This window comes from Aethina tumida, chromosome 5, assembly GCF_024364675.1.
Source record: "Aethina tumida isolate Nest 87 chromosome 5, icAetTumi1.1, whole genome shotgun sequence".
Classification (NCBI taxonomy): Eukaryota; Metazoa; Arthropoda; class Insecta; order Coleoptera; family Nitidulidae; genus Aethina; species Aethina tumida.
In genome coordinates, this window is record NC_065439.1 from 28685570 (window position 1) to 28703544 (window position 17975).

General features: G+C 35.1%; 7 protein-coding genes across 11 annotated transcripts; 4 read left to right on the forward strand and 3 right to left on the reverse strand.

Annotated features, from left to right (window-relative positions):
• Positions 1-36: 36 nt before the first annotated feature.
• On the reverse strand, positions 37-2425 carry LOC109609604 (retinol dehydrogenase 14). 2 transcript variants are annotated; one of them, XM_020026300.2, is made up of 4 exons: positions 2264-2425; positions 1167-1441; positions 638-874; positions 37-579 (listed from the first exon to the last, which is right to left on the reverse strand). In XM_020026300.2, exons 2-4 carry the CDS (start codon positions 1438-1440, stop codon positions 89-91), a joined length of 1002 nt encoding a protein of 333 aa, XP_019881859.1. In that variant the 5' UTR covers position 1441; positions 2264-2425; the 3' UTR covers positions 37-88. The 2 variants fall into 2 exon arrangements, with proteins under 2 accessions (XP_019881859.1, XP_019881858.1); XM_020026299.2 differs by lacking the exon at positions 2264-2425 and adding an exon at positions 2146-2256.
• Positions 1462-4089, forward strand: LOC109609605 (retinol dehydrogenase 13). The gene is made up of 5 exons (XM_020026301.2): positions 1462-1550; positions 2895-3034; positions 3094-3417; positions 3481-3797; positions 3849-4089. The coding sequence occupies exons 2-5, from the start codon at positions 2908-2910 to the stop codon at positions 4041-4043; spliced, it is 963 nt and encodes a 320-aa protein (XP_019881860.1). The 5' UTR covers positions 1462-1550; positions 2895-2907; the 3' UTR covers positions 4044-4089.
• Positions 4058-4728, reverse strand: LOC109607591 (uncharacterized). Its single transcript, XM_020024063.2, has 4 exons — positions 4600-4728; positions 4496-4549; positions 4315-4438; positions 4058-4262 (listed from the first exon to the last, which is right to left on the reverse strand). Exons 1-4 carry the CDS (start codon positions 4634-4636, stop codon positions 4160-4162), a joined length of 318 nt encoding a protein of 105 aa, XP_019879622.1. The 5' UTR covers positions 4637-4728; the 3' UTR covers positions 4058-4159.
• Positions 4729-4775: 47 nt separating this feature from the next.
• Positions 4776-6090, forward strand: LOC109607586 (venom serine carboxypeptidase-like). The gene has a single exon (XM_049968084.1). The coding sequence runs from the start codon at positions 4786-4788 to the stop codon at positions 6073-6075; it is 1290 nt and encodes a 429-aa protein (XP_049824041.1). The 5' UTR covers positions 4776-4785; the 3' UTR covers positions 6076-6090.
• A 104-nt stretch (positions 6091-6194) lies between these two features.
• On the forward strand, positions 6195-7773 carry LOC109609603 (venom serine carboxypeptidase). The gene has a single exon (XM_020026298.2). The coding sequence runs from the start codon at positions 6304-6306 to the stop codon at positions 7702-7704; it is 1401 nt and encodes a 466-aa protein (XP_019881857.1). The 5' UTR covers positions 6195-6303; the 3' UTR covers positions 7705-7773.
• Positions 7762-8363, reverse strand: LOC109607590 (NADH dehydrogenase [ubiquinone] 1 alpha subcomplex subunit 6). The gene is made up of 3 exons (XM_020024062.2): positions 8191-8363; positions 8021-8136; positions 7762-7953 (listed from the first exon to the last, which is right to left on the reverse strand). Exons 1-3 carry the CDS (start codon positions 8312-8314, stop codon positions 7825-7827), a joined length of 369 nt encoding a protein of 122 aa, XP_019879621.1. The 5' UTR covers positions 8315-8363; the 3' UTR covers positions 7762-7824.
• Positions 8364-8622: 259 nt separating this feature from the next.
• On the forward strand, positions 8623-13800 carry LOC109607587 (zinc finger protein 107-like). 4 transcript variants are annotated; one of them, XM_049968073.1, is made up of 17 exons: positions 8624-8909; positions 8964-9019; positions 9074-9464; positions 9520-9804; positions 9862-9979; positions 10036-10496; positions 10552-10849; positions 10903-11074; positions 11131-11368; positions 11424-11552; positions 11613-11786; positions 11837-12614; positions 12673-12893; positions 12943-13151; positions 13208-13471; positions 13544-13589; positions 13707-13800. In XM_049968073.1, the coding sequence occupies exons 1-16, from the start codon at positions 8733-8735 to the stop codon at positions 13563-13565; spliced, it is 3993 nt and encodes a 1330-aa protein (XP_049824030.1). In that variant the 5' UTR covers positions 8624-8732; the 3' UTR covers positions 13566-13589; positions 13707-13800. The 4 variants fall into 4 exon arrangements, with proteins under 4 accessions (XP_049824032.1, XP_049824030.1, XP_019879618.2 ...); XM_049968075.1 differs by lacking the exon at positions 13707-13800 and having other exon boundaries at positions 8623-8909; positions 12955-13151; positions 13544-13626; XM_020024059.2 differs by lacking the exon at positions 13707-13800 and having other exon boundaries at positions 13544-13626.
• The last annotated feature ends 4175 nt before the right edge of the window (positions 13801-17975 follow it).

Consider the following 17975-nt stretch of genomic DNA (forward strand, 5'->3'; position numbering starts at 1 on the left):
TAACCTATACTGACGGATGGACAAATAAAACACAAATAAAGTGAATTACATTTTACTAATAGGAAAAATAAAATTAAATTACATCAATCTACAATTTAGGTTCTGTCGGTTGTAAATGAACAAAGTTTTCAGACAACTCCCAGAGTTTCTTAGCTTTGCTCATGTCTTTCGCGCCGGCGCTCAATCCTTTTTCCTTGCAATCCATGAAATACTTGCCGTTCACGCCTTCCACTTCTTCGGAACAAGCCAAATACACGCTGGTCTGGCAACCTTGAGCCGGCGTCTTGAAGAAGCATTTGCAGATCAGTTTCATTGGCCAGTTCAATGGTACTGGCACGTTTCTCCAAATTCCGGAATCGATCATACCAGGATGAAGACAATTCGCCGTTACATTCGTGCCTTCCAGACGTCTCGCCAGTTCCAAAGTGAAGGAAATGTTGGCGTACTTCGAGACGTAGTAGATCCATGGTGGGAACCACGATCTTTCTTGGTTGATGTTGTTCACGTCCAATGACGTCAGCTTGTACAATTCTGACGCTACAACCACAATTCTGCTCGGTCCTGATCTCTTCAATAAATCTGAAATACATTAATTAATTAATAGATTCAAGTGAATCTCGGCGTACCAAATTCTTACCGATTAATAAATGCGTAAGGAGGAAGGGACCAAAGTGATTTGTAGCCATTGTTGTTTCCAATCCATCTTCAGTCAGTTTGATTTTGTTTTCTGCTGTTCCTGCGTTGTGTATCAGAACATCTAGTCTTTGTTCTGTCCGGTTTACATCTGCTGCGAATTCTCGTACCGACTTTAAAGATGACACGTCCAGTTTTTTAACTATTATGTTTTCATTGTTGGTTGCTGCGATGATTTCCTCTATCGAAAGAGAAAGCACACATCAACTCATTTGCATGTTGTCGATTTCGTAATGGGAAATTATAATTTTATTAGATCCCATTCAAAATATATGATAATTCTTTATTGTAGAATGGTGTCAAGGTTCATCGTTTTGGTACATTAAGGTTAAAAAAGTTATGTACAATTGTTTAATATCTGTTAGAAGGAGATGGATTCAAAACTAGTTTTCGTATTTGTTAATTCAACTGATACGTACTGATGCGAAAAGTACTGTTTTAGCAGTTAATAAAATGAAACAACTGTGACTTACCTTTGGTTTTATTTCCACTGTCCACGTTCCTGCATGCTAGAATAACTCTGGCACCCCTCTTGGCAATTTCTCTAGCAGTTTCTTTACCAATTCCGCCCGTTGGACCGGTAACAATAACAGTCTTCCCGTTCATTTTCACTCTATCCCTGAAGTAGCCGCAGGTGAGGAACGCGTACAACTTTATAAGCGAGATAGCGGTCAGACCACTGACCACCAAAAGAAGCAACAGGATTTGAACGACCGGACAACTGAAGTCCACTCCCAATAAGATCATTCTGCAACAATAATCACTCTGGTAACCTTCGAGAAGACACCGAGTTACTTGTTCAATGCCACCACCACTTTGTGATTTAATTAATTAGATATTGATGACACTCAAATTGGGTAAGTTAGCTTTACGATTTAGAAATTGTGTCCAATTGATTTTAATGACCCGTAAGAGGATTTTGAAGAAGCCTACTTAATGTCTTTAAAATCACCTGAAAGGATTATATAAATTATTATCAAATTTGCTAATTGTTATTCATGTATTGTTCATTTGTCAAGTTGCTGTGGTACCTATATATGAAGGTTGTCCAAATAGGACACACACCATTCAAGATCGTTGTATCTTTAATTACAATTTTAATGATGCGAATACGGAAATTATTCCAATTATTGAGTAAATATATACGTATGATGGCAAAGTCTATCATTTGATAAATTGTCTTTCATTTGTTTTGAATTATTAACTTGTAATTCTTCATCAATTATTAAGGGATACTTTTCTTTCTTACGTAGGATATATAATTGACACATGTATAAAAAATATTAGATTAGTCTGTTGAAAATGTTAATTCACTTCTAATTGTTAGGCACTTATCTTCAATTAATATATTTACGTAACTTAAAAACAAGTGTTTTATGGTTTAAATGTAATTATAACTACGCAATAATCAATTTAAAACGACGACTGTGGCATGAAAATTAACGGACTCACCTGGTCGTGTGGAGAAACGGCGATAATCGAAAAATAAAAGAAACGAGAGCAGGAAATAAAACGAAGCAAAGCCAATGTCAATGGCAGACAAGTGTACCAGGTAATACGAGATACCTACCAAGCAGAACTGCGGACCAGATTGTCGGTTGGTCATCGACTCCAGACTTTCACCTTTTTCCCCGCTATCGACACGTCCGCATAACACACACACACTGGCTTCGGATCTACCATCGGCTTTGCGCTGCCATCGCTGCCATCAATAAATAAATACTTTTTCCAACTTCTTTCCCAAACACTCAAGGTTTGTTTGTATCGAAATGTGGAACCATTGTCTTTTTGAACTCGGACGGGATTTTTTCAGGGGATCTCATTAATGCTGTTTTGCAAGTCGGGTCACCAAAACAATAAAGTGTTAACCTGCAATCCTTATTTAAGGTGGATGGATAATTTAGCTGTATTTTTCCTTACATAATCTGATTGAATAAATAATTTATTATCTGTCCATCCTCGGTCGATGGAGAGACAGGTACATTGAAAAATTCTTTATTTTATTCAAATTTGAAGTATGTTTGAAATTTAAATAAAAATTAAACAATGTAAAAATGTAGAAACAAGCACAAATTAAACAAATAAATTAACAACAATTAAATATATACATTTAATTAACAGTTACAAAATTGTAAATACTTAATGGCAATGCAATGTTAAATGGAACCTTTAAATATATTAATTGTATATTCCTTTAATAGTCGTGGAAGCGCAATGTGTACGATAATACTGTTCTCCATATTGTTCATTATTTGGCTTCTACTTCGACTGACGGAGACTAGAAACAACAGCAAAGCATGCTTAATTGGGAAAACAGCTTTAGTCACTGGAGGCAATAGAGGTACAAGTACTTGTAAAATTCTCTCTAGTGTAATTATGTGATTTAATAAATTGTAATAGGTCTAGGCTTCCAAACATCGTTGGGTTTGGCAGCACGGGGCTGCAGAGTCATAATAGCATGCAGGAGCAACGCGGAAAAAGAAAGGGATGAGCTGATCAGACTCACAAGCAACACAAACATCGTAACCAAACATTTGGACTTGTGTTCGTTCAAATCCATAAGATCATTCGCCGAAGATATTAAAAAGAGTGAGGAGAAGATCGACATTTTGATTAACAATTCCGGTGTCGGAACCATTTCGGACGAACTTACCGAAGACGGATATCAGATCATCAATCAAGTTAACTATTTAGGGCCCTTTCTGTTAACGCATCTTTTAGTCGGTAACTTTTACTCACTTCATCTGATGTCTGGAATTTAGAATGAGCTGCTTCTCTGTGTTTCAGATCTTCTGAAGAAATCTAAGGGTAGGATAATATTCCTGTCGTCTTTTTCTGTGTGGTTGCAAAATTTAGAGGTTCAAACAATGGGGGCGAAAAAGGCGGACACCTCTTACTTGTTCGTGGCCCACTCTTATCCGAACACCAAAGCCGCAACTGTAATAATGTCAAATGTGTTCGCTGAAAAACTCAAACCGTTCGGAATAGTCTCCAACGCTTTGCATCCCGGCTGTTGTTACACAGATATTTTTCAAGCGGGGGATGTGGCTTTCGGCAAGCTCTTCATGAAGGTGTTTTATGCCATTGGAAGGATTTATTTTAAGGTGATTGATTTGCTTAAATTTACAATTAATTTAACTTATAGGGTTGTTCAGTCCGCAGAATCTGGTGCTCAAATAACTTTAAAACTGGCCATGAGCAAAAAGTATAAAGACATGACTGGACAATTCGTTTGGGACTTTTTGGCTTCATATCCGTCACCAAAAATTCTCAGCGATAAAAAGTTCTCCCATGAAATGTGGAAAGAAACAGAGAAATGGGTACAACTTCAGGAGCATGAAAGGCTTTAATTTAAAATAAAATGTAATTTTTAATAAACCATTTATTTTTCTTGTATTACCTCACTTTTATTTGTACCTACTGTACAACAAATATTTAAAAATCAATAACAGATTTGTGATGTGATTTATTTTGTGTAACAGCTGTATGTTACACGTAATGTTGAACGCTTCTGATTACTGTCGCACGTTCCAATTCCATTCAAATTGCACGATTCTTCTCCATCACACCTGAAAATCCAACCAAATTTGAGACCAAGAAATCATCCATAATATAAAATACCTGTCCTTCAAATCTTTCAAAGGAGCTGGATTGGTTCCGTATTGGGCAGCCTTGATCAGAATATTTCCATCGTTGGGACAAACAATATTATGCAGGTTAAAGTCGCAATTTGTCGCTCCTCGTCCTAATTAAAATGTTACGTGTACACAATTACATTGCGAACAAGTACAATAATTCTTACCGACGTCTCTACATAAAACATAAGCACAAGGTTCCGACGCAACGACCGCAATAACTAGAAATTGTTGTTAGATGACGTATTTTAACAATAACTATATTACTTACTGGAAAATAATAAAGCAATTGTTAACAACGTCTTCATGTTTATCTTTCTGTTCTCGAACCAACAATAAAATAAACTGAACTGTTGAATAATCAGTTTTTGTCAGAGGTTATCACTTTTATTTATACGTTGGTGATTCTTAATTCCAATAATTACTTATTTTTTAAGTGGTCAAATCAAACCTGTCAATGAATGCAATATGTCATCTAACGTTTCTATTAATTTGTCTGTCCACATCGTCCCCAAACATTCGGAGAGCTTCGCTGGAAGTAAATAAAAGTGTTTTTCTAAACATCACAAGTTATGCCGGCTATTTGTCAGTCAACAGCAAATCGAGCTTATTTTTTTGGTACTTCCCCGCTTTGAAAAGTCCAAAAAAATCACCACTGTTGCTGTGGTTACAAGGAGGACCTGGAAGTTCTTCGTTGATTGGTCTGTTCTATGAAAATGGACCGTTCAGGTTTGAAAAATCGGGAAAATTATCGTTAAGAAAAAACACATGGGCCACCAGCAACTCCATAATATTCATAGATAATCCGGTGGGAACAGGTTTCAGTTCCGAATTTAACGATTATGCAAAAAGCGAAGAAGAAATCGCAGATAATCTTCATGAAGCGCTGGTTCAATTTTATGAATTGTTCCCTGAGTTGAGATCGAATCAGTTTTTTCTTTGTGGGGAATCGTTCGCGGGAAAATATCTAGTAAAATTGGGCTACAAAATTCATAAATTTAATTCTGAAGTGCCGGTAAAAATTAATTTGAAAGGATTGATTATCGGAAACGGTTTGTGTGATCCAGAAACACAATTTAAATATGCCGAATATTTATATTATACTGGGTTGTTCGACGAAGAGCAAAGATTGGCTGGTTTGAAGTTCGAAAAAAGTATTTCTCAATATATCGAAGAAAAAAAGTACGCTAGAGCTTTTCACGTTTATCAAGAGTATATTGGTGGAGGTCCTTTTAGTAATGATTCGTACTTTGCAAATCAGACGGGATATTTTGATTATTATAACATTTTAAAAAGTAAAAACGATGAATTTATACATTTCACAAAGCATCTTGCCAATTTTCTTAATCAGAACAAGACACGAGAGGCATTACGAGTAAAAGGTGGTTTTATTATAAGCAATCACGAAGTCGTAAAGTATATTGTTAACGATTTTATGAAACCTGTGACAAATGTAATGAATGAATTATTAAAATATTACAGAATATTAATATATAATGGACAATTGGACATTATTATTCCCTATGCTGGAACTTTAAACTATCTGAATAAATTATATGACAATAATTTCCGAAAAGCTTCCAAGAAAAAGTGGTTTAAAAACAATCAATTGGTAGGGTATGTGAAATCTGGAAACAATCTTACGTTCGTGATGATCAGAAAAGCTGGACACATGGTTCCAATCGATCAACCGGTATTTACATGTGACTTAATATATAGATTTACCAGAAACTTAAGTATTATATAAATAATGTGTTTTAATTGACTGCGTATTCAATTACATATTATTGGTTTTAGATTTCTGCAATTTAATCTAAAAATAAAACTATTTCAGCGATAACCTTTGATTCCGAACAAATCGTTTTCAACGCTTAAAACAGTAAATTTAAATTGAGCGCCGAGAGAGTCTGTTGTCGATACCTGCTCTACTCTAAATACTCACATTGTTGTCTTCAATTGGTTCCGAACCGGTAACATGCTCCTCAAACTCTCGATATTTCTGTGTTGTGCTTTATTGAATCCAGTGAATTGCGCCTTTCCCAATGTCTACGGAAAAATCAAACAAGAAAAAATCGAAGGAGATCCAGGTCAGCCGTTGATTCTCACCCCGCTCATTGAACAAGGAAAGATACAAGATGCAAGGGAAGCCGCAGAAGTTCATTTTGACGGTTTCAAAGGTTTGAAAAGTTTCTCTGGATACTTTACAGTGGATAAATTGTACAATTCGAACATGTTCTTTTGGTACTTCCCCTCGCAAACGAACCCGTCTGACCCGGTAGTCGTGTGGTTGCAAGGAGGACCGGGGGCCACCTCTTTGATCGGTTTGTTTACTGAGAACGGACCGTTTAGAGTTAAACCGAAACACGGCTTGCAATTAAGAAAATTCTCCTGGATTAAATCACATCATGTCATATACTTTGATAATCCTGTTGGTACTGGTTATAGTTTTACAAAAGGAGGCTATGCCCAAAACGAAACTAAAGTGGGTCAGGATTTGTATCAGGCATTACAACAATTTTTCCTGCTGTTCCCTGAGTTACAGAAAAATCCGTTTTTCGTTACTGGCGAGTCATATGCTGGAAAATATGTTCCAGCACTGTCATACACAATCCATAAAGAAAATCCCCAAGCTAAATTAAAGATTAACTTACAAGGATTGAGTATTGGAAACGGTTTGAGTGATCCTGAGCACCAGTTAAAATACGGAGATTATCTGTATCAACTTGGTCTGATTGATAGTAATTCAAGAGATATGGTACAAAAGTATGAGGCACAAGGTATAAAGTACATACAAAATAAAGATTATGCCAAAGCCTTTCAAGTGTTTGACAATCTATTGAATGGTGATTTGAACAATCATACTTCCCTGTTTAAGAATATAACTGGTTTTGATAACTACTTTAATTATTTGTATAATGTGGATCCAAACAATGAAGAAATGGTATTCATGGGCAAGTATATACAAAGAGACGATGTGAGGGCAGCTATTCACGTAGGAAACGCTTCGTTTCATGGTGAAGATTCTACAGTAGAAGTCAATTTAATGAATGATGTAATGCAATCAGTTGCGCCATGGATTTCTGAACTTCTTAGCAATTATAGAGTGCTGATTTACAATGGACAACTGGACATAATCGTCGCATATCCGTTAACAATTAACTATTTGAAGCAACTCAAATTTAATGGTGATGCACAATATAAAACAGCAAAAAGATTCAAATGGTATGCTGGACAAGATTTGGCTGGATATGTAAAACAAGCTGGTAATTTGACAGAGATTATGGTCAGGGATGCTGGTCACATGGTTCCTGGAGATCAACCCAAATGGGGCTATGACCTTATCTCCAGGTTTACCAGAAACAAACCATTTCATTAAATTATTTAATATTTAGCGCAATTATAACATTACTACTTGTTAATAAAAATACTGTAATTTTCAAAATTATTTTATGTTTTATTTACACATTCTAAAAACAATTGCTACACATTATTTTGCTTATTCTTTCCCATTCAAAAACTTTGACAGAAAATCTTTGGGTTTTGGTTCCACTGTGTCTTTGAAATAAGACATAATGTGCCCCTTTTGTTTCCATACATTTACCACTTCTTTCAGTTCCATTTGACCCTGTAAACAAGCATTTTAAGTGATATTTTTAAAGCATTTATGGTTCTAAATATGTGCTTTGGTTTACCTTAATGACTAGCATATCAACAACTCTAACGTCCTTGACTTGCCCATATTTTGTGAACTGCTCTCTCAATTTATCTCTGCATTGCTCTACATTTTTGGGAACATCATAACTTCTAACTAAAAATAAATTAAAAGTTAAAAAAAATATGTGGAAGGTTCATAGATTTCTACCAATATATGGAAGTTGTCTGTACCAAGCTTTATACAAACTAAGTACTCTTTTCCTAGCTTCTTCTTTGTCCAAGGAAAGAATAGGTTTTACTTGCCTAACGGCAGGTCGAACTGCTTGAGCCATTTTTACATTAAACTTTTTTATTAAAATGACGTAACTTTGACGTTTCCTTCTGAAAGCGGATAGATTGGAACTACTGCACCAATAAAGATACAAGCTAACTACCTCTTGAGAAACATTAGAACTACGTCATAAAACTTTAATTTGAAAAACATGTATTTTAATTTAATATTAAACTAATCAATTATGCAAGATTGTTATAATTTCAATAAAACAAATAAGTTTAATAATTAGAAGTTGAAAGCAAAATTATTCCACCACAAAAATTGACGTCTCTTGCACTTATATGTACGCCCAAATTTACATCGAATCTGTCACAAATGGTTTGTTTTGAGTGTGTGATTTAATTTTATTAACAAAACAGCTTTAAATTAAAATTATTTACCCTAAATACTTTCATAAATTTTAAATAATCTTGCCTATGAAAATGTTGGCAAATCAGGGTTTCACATTAGACATGGAAAAAGCAGATTTAGGTAATTTAGTAACTGAGCAATTGGAAATGGATAAAACTGTTGAACAATATCCCAATATTCCAATAATACATATCCTCGGAACTTTGCCCAATGGAAATATATGTTTGGTTGGAGATGATCAGGTTTGAAAATATATGTTTTTGAAAACAACGATAGAGAATTTGTTCTTGTTTTAGTTCTTGCAACAACATGAAAACAATACCATTGAAGTTATAGAACAACAAGAAAACAAGTAAGGTTAAAATTGTTTCAATATTCTGTAATGAAATGTGTTTTATAATTTTAGGAACATAAGAACAATACTATTGCCCCCACCACAAACATCAGAACCACACCAGGAACTTGAGAACTCATTGAATAATACTGCATCAAAACCCACAGATTTTCCATACAAATGTTTTAAGTGTAGTGAAAAGTTCATGACAATCTTGCAATATAGAAAACACATGATTTGGCATAGACATATGAAAAAATACAAATGCACAAAGTGTTCGGCTGGGTATAATGTGGAGAGCAATTTGAAAATCCACATGGCAATGCATATTGAAGGAAAACCTACTTGTCCAATTTGTAATTTGAGTTTTCAAAGAAAAGCCAGTTTGAAATCGCATCTATTCATACATCAAGTTGAAGAGACTTATGTTTGTGAAGAATGCAAAGCTGAATTTGATAAAGAAGTAATTGATTAAGTTTGTTTATTTTTAATGCTCAATTAAATGGATTTCTTTCCAGGATGACTTAATAAAACATTTTGAAATACATGCAACAAATGTGTCAGCTGAAAACAAAATTTTGACTTGTTCTTATTGCAAAGTGGAATTTGAGGATACATCAACATATAGAGAGCACATATCACACCACATTAAAGCCAAAAAGTTGCTCAACAAAGGCAAAAGAACCAAGAAAAAGAGCACTAAAGATGGAAAATTTGTTTGTGAACAGTGCAACAAGTCTTTCATAAAACATTCACTTTTAGAAAGACATGAAAGAATTCATACTGGAGTGAGACCATTTGTGGTAATAATCCCATTCAATAGTTGATAAGTATCTATTTATGTATTCTTGTTATTTCAGTGTCATATATGTAAAAGAGGTTTTACACAAAGGGGAACTTTGCATATACACATGAAAAGACATGAAGGGATTAAACCATATGAATGTACTTTATGTCCTGCAAAATTTGGCCAAAAAGGTATTACAAACAGGGTAAAATTGAATAAAAACGGCTTATTCTTAGCTTTTATTTAGGAAATTTGAAAGTTCACATTGAAAAAACCCACACTGCCTCGTCGTCTGAAGAAAGAAAGTTCAAGTGTTTCATTTGTCCCTGTATTTTTAAAAAAGTTAGTTCACTGAATGCTCACATGACGAGAGTACATACCAAAAATCCACCAGATGTAGGTGCCAATTTCGTTATGGAACAGCTAAAACGGCTGGAGGAATGCGTTAAATCAGATGAAAAAATTGCTGTTTCTGAAACTACTTTGGTGGAAGAAAGGGTGGCAAAAAAAGAGCCAGAAGCTGACTATGGATATCTGACGTCAAACGATAGTGTGGCGAATTCGAACGGATTAAGAAAGTATTTGGTGAAACAGAAGAAAATTGGTGATACTAGATTTTACTTTTGCAATTATTGCATGAAGCAGTTCAAGAAGCCGTCCGATTTAATTAGACATATTAGGATTCACACCAAAGAAAAGCCATTTAAGGTGAATATTCTACATATTTATATATAATTCAGGATGATAAAAGAATCATTTTCAGTGCAAAACATGCTCAAGTTGTTTTTCACTGAAGTCCACGTTACTAGCCCATATTAAAACACACGAAGCAAAAACTTCGTTACACACTTGCTCTTTGTGCAACGCCTCGTTCTATGGTGTCCAGAAACTCGCAGCTCATTTAAAAAGACACAACATACAAACTGTTAATTATATTTGTAAGCAATGCAACCAAATTTTTAACACTCAAGAAGATGCTACTCAGCATTCGCTCAGTACAAGTGAAGAGAAACATTCTGTAACTGTACTGATTAAAAGTCCGTTGCCAGAGAGTCCCCACGGTAATAAATTCACGTTTGTGGAAAGGCTATGATTTTAAATAATATGTTTTTAGGATTAAACCAAATGAAAATAATTAAACCTAGAATAACAGCAATTGAAGATGGAGCAGTAAAACGAATACCTAACTGCAACATTTGCAATCAAAAATTTTCCAAAGTTTCGTTATTTAGACAACACATGAAAAATCACAGCGAAAAGAATAATATATGTCCTTACTGTTCAAAGTAACAAATAAGACTGCTTTTGTAAAATATATTAAAATTATCATTGTCCATTTTAGATCGTTTAGAACACCGTTGCGTTTGAATGTTCACATGAATTATCACATGAATATCAGGAACTATCAATGTGGCATTTGTGCTAAAAAATTCGTTACTTCTCATATGCTTAAGCGCCATCAATTGGTGCACGTTACCCAAAAACCGTATGGTTGTAACTATTGCGAGAAAAAATTCAAGACTTCGATGTTGTGCAAACAGCACGTGAGGAGAGTGCATAAAATCGAAAGCACGTTAACAGTAAGATGGATTCAGATGGACTTGTATATGTGTGTGAAACATTGTTGATTTTTAGAACAACGACCAAGGGGAAATTTCGACGGTTTTGAACTTTTCTGATATGATAAATGAAGATGATCCTGTAAAAAATTCGGATGAAATTGGCGTGATTTCAGACAATCTTTCCTCCGAAAATATATTTCAGGTTGTTTTGCATTATGTTTTTATATGTATTTATATCGACAATTTTCATTCGGTGTTACAGACGACCGAAGTAGCTGAAAACCAATTTTACAGTATTCCTGAGAACATCCAAGTTTTGACGGAGGATACTTCTACGTCTTTATTGCATAACGACAACCCATTCGAAACATATTATATTAATTCTGAGGGCCTACTGGTAAATAATGCTAATGTGTTTTCAGAAATAAAACTCGAGGTAAGATTAATGATTTTCATTTCATCAACTTATTAATATTTATATTTCAGGGCAACGGTAATTTCCTACTTAAAACCGTCGGCGATTTACAAGAGAAGACGGTCTTCAACGAGAACTTGAACATCAATAATCAGGAAATAATCAACGTCAATCATTTTTTCAATAACGAACAGGAGGAATCTCAAAAGACGGAAAAACATCAGGAGTTTGAAATGTTGAAAACCGATTTGAACAACTTGGATGAGACTTTATTAACTGACCCTATTCTATTTACTAACGAAGTCTCCACAGAAAATCTGTTGTCCAACAACGATTTGATCAGCGCTGATACATTAATGACTGACCCAAACTCTTACACTAATTACATTTGTAGCAGGTGCAATAAAATGTACCCAGACATTGACAATTTTAAAAAACACAACTGTGATGAGACGCTGAAAGAGGGGACGGACGAAATTAAAATTGTCGCTGAAAATGTGACGGGTTTCAAGTGTTCAGTTTGCAGTAAAGTGTTCAAGTCGAAGCAAACACTTTCCAAGCATTCAGAAATGCACGGCAAGGAGAGAAAGTCGACGCAGTCGAAAGTTTGCAATTTTTGCCAGAAGGAATTCAAGAAGAACTGCGATCTCCAACGACACTTGAGAACTCACACGGGCGAAAGGCCTTTTGCTTGTAAAAAGTGTGACAAAAAGTTCGCATTGAAGTCGACTTTGATGTCGCACATTCGAACGCACGATCCGAACGTTAGTAAGAAATTTAACTGTTCGGTTTGTAATTCGTTTTTCATTTCGAAGTCCACACTCAAAATGCACATGTCTGTGCATACAGGTAATGCAAGTGTTGATTTCCAGCTGTCATTGTATCATTGTGTTTGTTTCTTCTCTAGGCTCTAGGCCGTACGAGTGTAGCTTCTGTCCCATGAAATATCGGACGCTCAAGTCGAAGAACCAACACGAGGCCAGCAAACACAAGTCGAATCAAAAGGGGAAGCCACCTCAGCAAAGTATCACCAGTTTATTGGCATCAGTTGCGAACGAAATCGTGCCTTTGGAACAGCCTCAAACCAGCTCCGTCCTCATTACAGCCGATGACATTAACACCGTACAAGTAATATAATGCTTTTGTGTTTTTATAGTAATTTTGGTGTTATTTTCAGGATGTTAATCAGGAATTGGCGCAGCCGTTGCAGATTGTTTCCGGTGATCTCCTGCAACATCTCCAGACTTCCGATATTATCATACAAGATCAGGCCACGCTGGACGCCCTTCCTTCCATCATTCGATTGGAAGACTTATCGTTGTTGAATTTAAAAATCGATAACACCGGAGTTGCGGAAACCTTTCCTATAATCGCAACTGAAACTCAGTAAGACGTTTTTCGTTTTTTCGACAAACCATCGACTGTTTCTTTGTTTATTTTAGAGTTGAAACCGTATTGGAAAAACCACGAATACATGAGTGTGATATTTGCCACAAGAGTTACGCCTCCAAAGACGTCTTACGCAAACACAGAAAGACTCACGGATTGAATAAAACGTATTTCTGCGAGCTCTGCATCAAAGGCTTTGATAAAGAGACTGATTTTGAGAAACACAACAAAGTACACATGGGATACAGACCGTATTCGTGTCATTTTTGCAATAACAGTTTTTCGGATTTGCGAGGCCTCAATTCGCATGTCAAAAGGTGATTAGATCAAACATATAATACGCATGTTTGATAAATGATGCTTACTTGCCTTGTTTTATCTTGTTTTAGGATACATGGTGGCGTTCAATAAATAAGTACATCAATTTTTATGATGGTGACTATTGGTATATTATATTTTTATAGATTCTATATTCTCATGTTGCAATTAAATTAATAATAAAGAGTTTACGTTTATTAAATGCATTTTTTGTATATTTTTGAATTTTGGCAGTTTTAGGATACATGGTGACGTTCAATAAATGGATACATCAATTTTTATAACGGAGATCATTGGTATCGATGATATAGATTCTATATTCTCATGTTGCTATTAAATTAATAATAAAGAGTTTACGTTTATTAAATGCATTTTTTTGTATATTTTTGACTAGTAGCATAAAATTAAGTTAGAAAAAGTGTTTGATAAAGTTGTCGTAAAAGTTCAGTTGGGGCGTTAATGAGACAATTCTATGGTAAGTAAAACGAGCCGAGGTGGAAGTTAATTATTCGCGTTTTCGCTCCCATGATGCATGTGGCGGTACAAATAAGACCATTTAAAAGTTGCAGGTGGAGCAAAGGCCGAGTTATCGTATCCCATGATAATAACGCCGTCTAATTACCGTTCGTATTATCGCAATTATATTAAACCATTTATTAGCATAACGACTTTCATAAACTCCCTACTTCTGGCTCTTTATTTATTTTAGTTCTTTCTCGTAATTTTCCCTTCTTCTTTAGATTATAGTTAAGTAAAGTATCGGATATGTGGCGGTCGAGATTGGTGCAATGCGAAAGGCAATTCAATGTAGAAAAGACGGTTGGATGACGGTCGTTCTGAGTGACAGATCTCGGTGTGTTTAGATGGAAGGTTGTTCCCGTGCATAGGAATGGCCTACTTGTACCGATGTTCTGTCAGACTATGGTATTTATGGCGCCATTCACTTCCGTTCGTCGACTACGATCCCCGAAACTTCCAGCTTTATGCAGATAGCGGCTTTAATTGCTGCGCTACGTTACCCTGTACCTACTCTACTGTCTCCGCGATCTTTATTGTGATGTGCTGTGCTCTCTGCTCTATTTATTGGTCTGGTTTCTAATCTCTACATCATTTAGGGGATCGTTTATGTAAATATTATTTCATATATTTATAATATTATGTAGTAAGGAGAACAGAATAGCTAGCCTTAATACAATCCTGTGTAAATGTGTGCAAAGTTGAATTTGCGAATTCGCGTTAACTTTAACTTTATTAACGTTTATTGTAAATTGTCATATTCGGGACACCTTCGTTACTCGAAAATATATTGTGGAGAATTGTACGGATATCACAATGTGTCTCCAGGCTACTATTTCTGTTTCGGATGTTTTAGTCCGGCCCGAAATTACAACGTTTTAGGATGTACGTGCTCCGCGGAATTAATCTATGCGCTACTGTGTAGAAACAATTAAAACAATAGACTTTCCGCATTTCGAATACCAATCGGATTGCACCGTCTCTATCTGTACCCGTGCATGGACCTAATCGTAATAGGTTTAATTATAAAGTTTCACGTGTTCGACTGGCTATTATCAACTGATTATCAGTTGATTGACTAGAACGATTAATGTTCTCTCTGAAAATAAGCGGATTGCACGTATGCATGGTGACAACAAAAGATTCGAATTCGAATGATTTGATGGTTGTTACAGTGAGCCTAACTGGCCAATAATTCTTGGATGGCGTAGTAGTAGTGGGAGGGTGATGTAGATATAGTAATATACTAAAAGGCATTAGCTTAAACTGAGGTTTGGGAGACAAGTCTCAAAGAGCGTTCTAAATTGTAGTAAAGGTGTCAAGATAGGTTCAATTTAGTGGGCAATTGGACGGGAGTAATGCTCCCTTTAAAGGATTGGCCAAGTTGGAACGACTTTCATGACATTATCCTGGAAACGAGCGGACAGACCAGCAGCCATCAGCTCGGCCAGAGCCAAACCTACCTCCCTACCCCTCCTCCTCCTCCTCCTCACCCTCTCTGCCATATCTCCTGGTGTAGTTCGCAGGAAATGAATCCTGCTGACCATAGCGAGCGGCACAGTGATTAGATGGTCCACGTTTCGGACCGGGGGCTAATTAAAACCTATATAACTGGCAATTTACGGTGACACTTAAGACACGATCCACTCATAATTTACCACTATCAAACCCTGTGTTCACTTACACGAAAACCCGATGTATACATTTTATTCACAAATTCAGAAACTAGTTTAAACCTATTGTTAATTAACTCTATTTTATTCAAATATTCCTTGCTCGTGCATTATTATACTTTTTACTACATAATAATATTTCATTTTATATAATTTCTATTAACAAGGTTAAAAATATCAAAAGGATATATATAACACACTAGTTTATTGGTTATTGCTATTTATGATGAATAATAAATAGTAACAGTAATAGTAATAATAGTGAATAGTAAATCGTACATAGTGAATAGTGAATATAGTGAATATAGAGAATATAGTGAATATAGTGAATATAGTGAATATAGTGAATATAGTGAATATAGTGAATATAGTGAATATAGTGAATATAGTGAATATAGTGAATATAGTGAATATAGTGAATATAGTGAATATAGTGAATATAGTGAATATAGTGAATATAGTGAATATAGTGAATATAGTGAATATAGTGAATATAGTGAATATAGTGAATATAGTGAATATAGTGAATATAGTGAATATAGTGAATATAGTGAATATAGTGAATATAGTGAATATAGGGAATATAGTGAATATAGTGAATATAGTGAATATAGTGAATATAGTGAATATAGTGAATATAGTGAATATAGTGAATATAGTGAATATAGTGAATATAGTGAATATAGTGAATATAGTGAATATAGTGAATATAGTGAATATAGAGAATATAGTGAATATAGTGAATATAGTGAATATAGTGAATATAGTCATATCATATCATATCATAATATAAGTAAATAATAAAGAAAATTAGTTTTTTAGTTAGTTTTAAGACAGGCTCTCTTTGAGTATGTCTCATGATCATTTTAAGCATTCGTTGTTGTGCTTCAATCTACAAACTTAAATCCAGGTGGATGCCCAAATCTTTTATGTTAACTATTGTCGTTGGGCAGGTAGTTAAAAACCGGATTTTTTATTCTAGAAAATGTAATAACATAATTTTTATTAAGATTCAGTTCCATATTAACACCTAATTAACTAATAATTTGTTTGAGTTCCTGAATAGTTCGGGTAATTTCATGAGAAACTTTCAATAGAATGGAAATTTAGGAATGGCCTAAAGGTTTTCTTTGTTAGTTGGCTTTATATGTATAATTTTGATTTGAAACATTAATAAAATACATACCTTGCATTAGCAAGTGTGAATATGAACGTGTAAGAGAGAGAGAGAGAGACGCAGAGGAAGAAGCGGCTTTTGAATAGATAATGCAAATATTTGTATCTTTTAGCGGGTAATTGAGTGTGGAAGGGTAGTTTTTAGTGGCGCATTTGAGCACATCAATCGGCGTGTCGCGCGGCCTGATATGCGAATATCTACTTTATGGGCCACCTGTTGATCCGACGGGATGGAATTTAACCCCCGGTGCACTTGACGAAAACCGCGCGCCGTGCCGCACCAAAACAAGAAAACCACCTTTGCCTTAAACGAGTGCACTTGTCTTGTGCCGCTTTAATACACACTTTCTAACCCTCTACTCTATCCTTTTCTTATTGCCTTTGTCTACGACTTTTATTTGATTAAGTAATTCGTTAATCCTTTTTTTTAATACTATGTGCATTTGTTTTTATTTGTTCCATAACTTTCAATTTATATTTTTATTTATAAATTGATATAACTGATCAGTTTTCAGTTACAAAAAGTGTAAAGTTTTATCGACAAATTCATCCAATGAATATTTGTTGTCATAATTGAATATGTTTAACGGTTAATTTATAGAAATACTAAAAAAATTCTTCCTAACGTTCGAATAAAATCAAATGTGGTTTAGTCCAACCTGTAAACAGTTTCCCCTTAATGTCAGGAGAAAACACCCAATCTATATTCAATGAGTAATAAAATCGTAGCGGTGTTTTACTTCCCCCAAGCATTCCGAGTATTGATTGGCGAACGCGTTCGATCCGATTCCGTTCACGTACGACAGTTGTCCATCACATCTAGATTTGACAGTTGTATCGTAACAAAACTCGTATCTGTGATACCGGCTCCCGAACCGGCCACAGGATAGGCCCAGCTTTATTTCCGTCGATCACTATTAAGTTCTTGATTTAAATTTAAAGAGGAGCATTTGTGTAAAGCTCACCGAACTCAAAATCCTTAAAAGCATGCAAAGCCGAAGTCGTGGAAAAAGTTTTCGTGGGTATCGTCCCCACAGGTGAGATTATCGGGAAAAATTTATCCGTTCGCCTCGACATCAATTAGATCTCCCCTTTTTGTTTTCTATTGGATTGGCAATTTCTTTCTCGAAAATGTAAT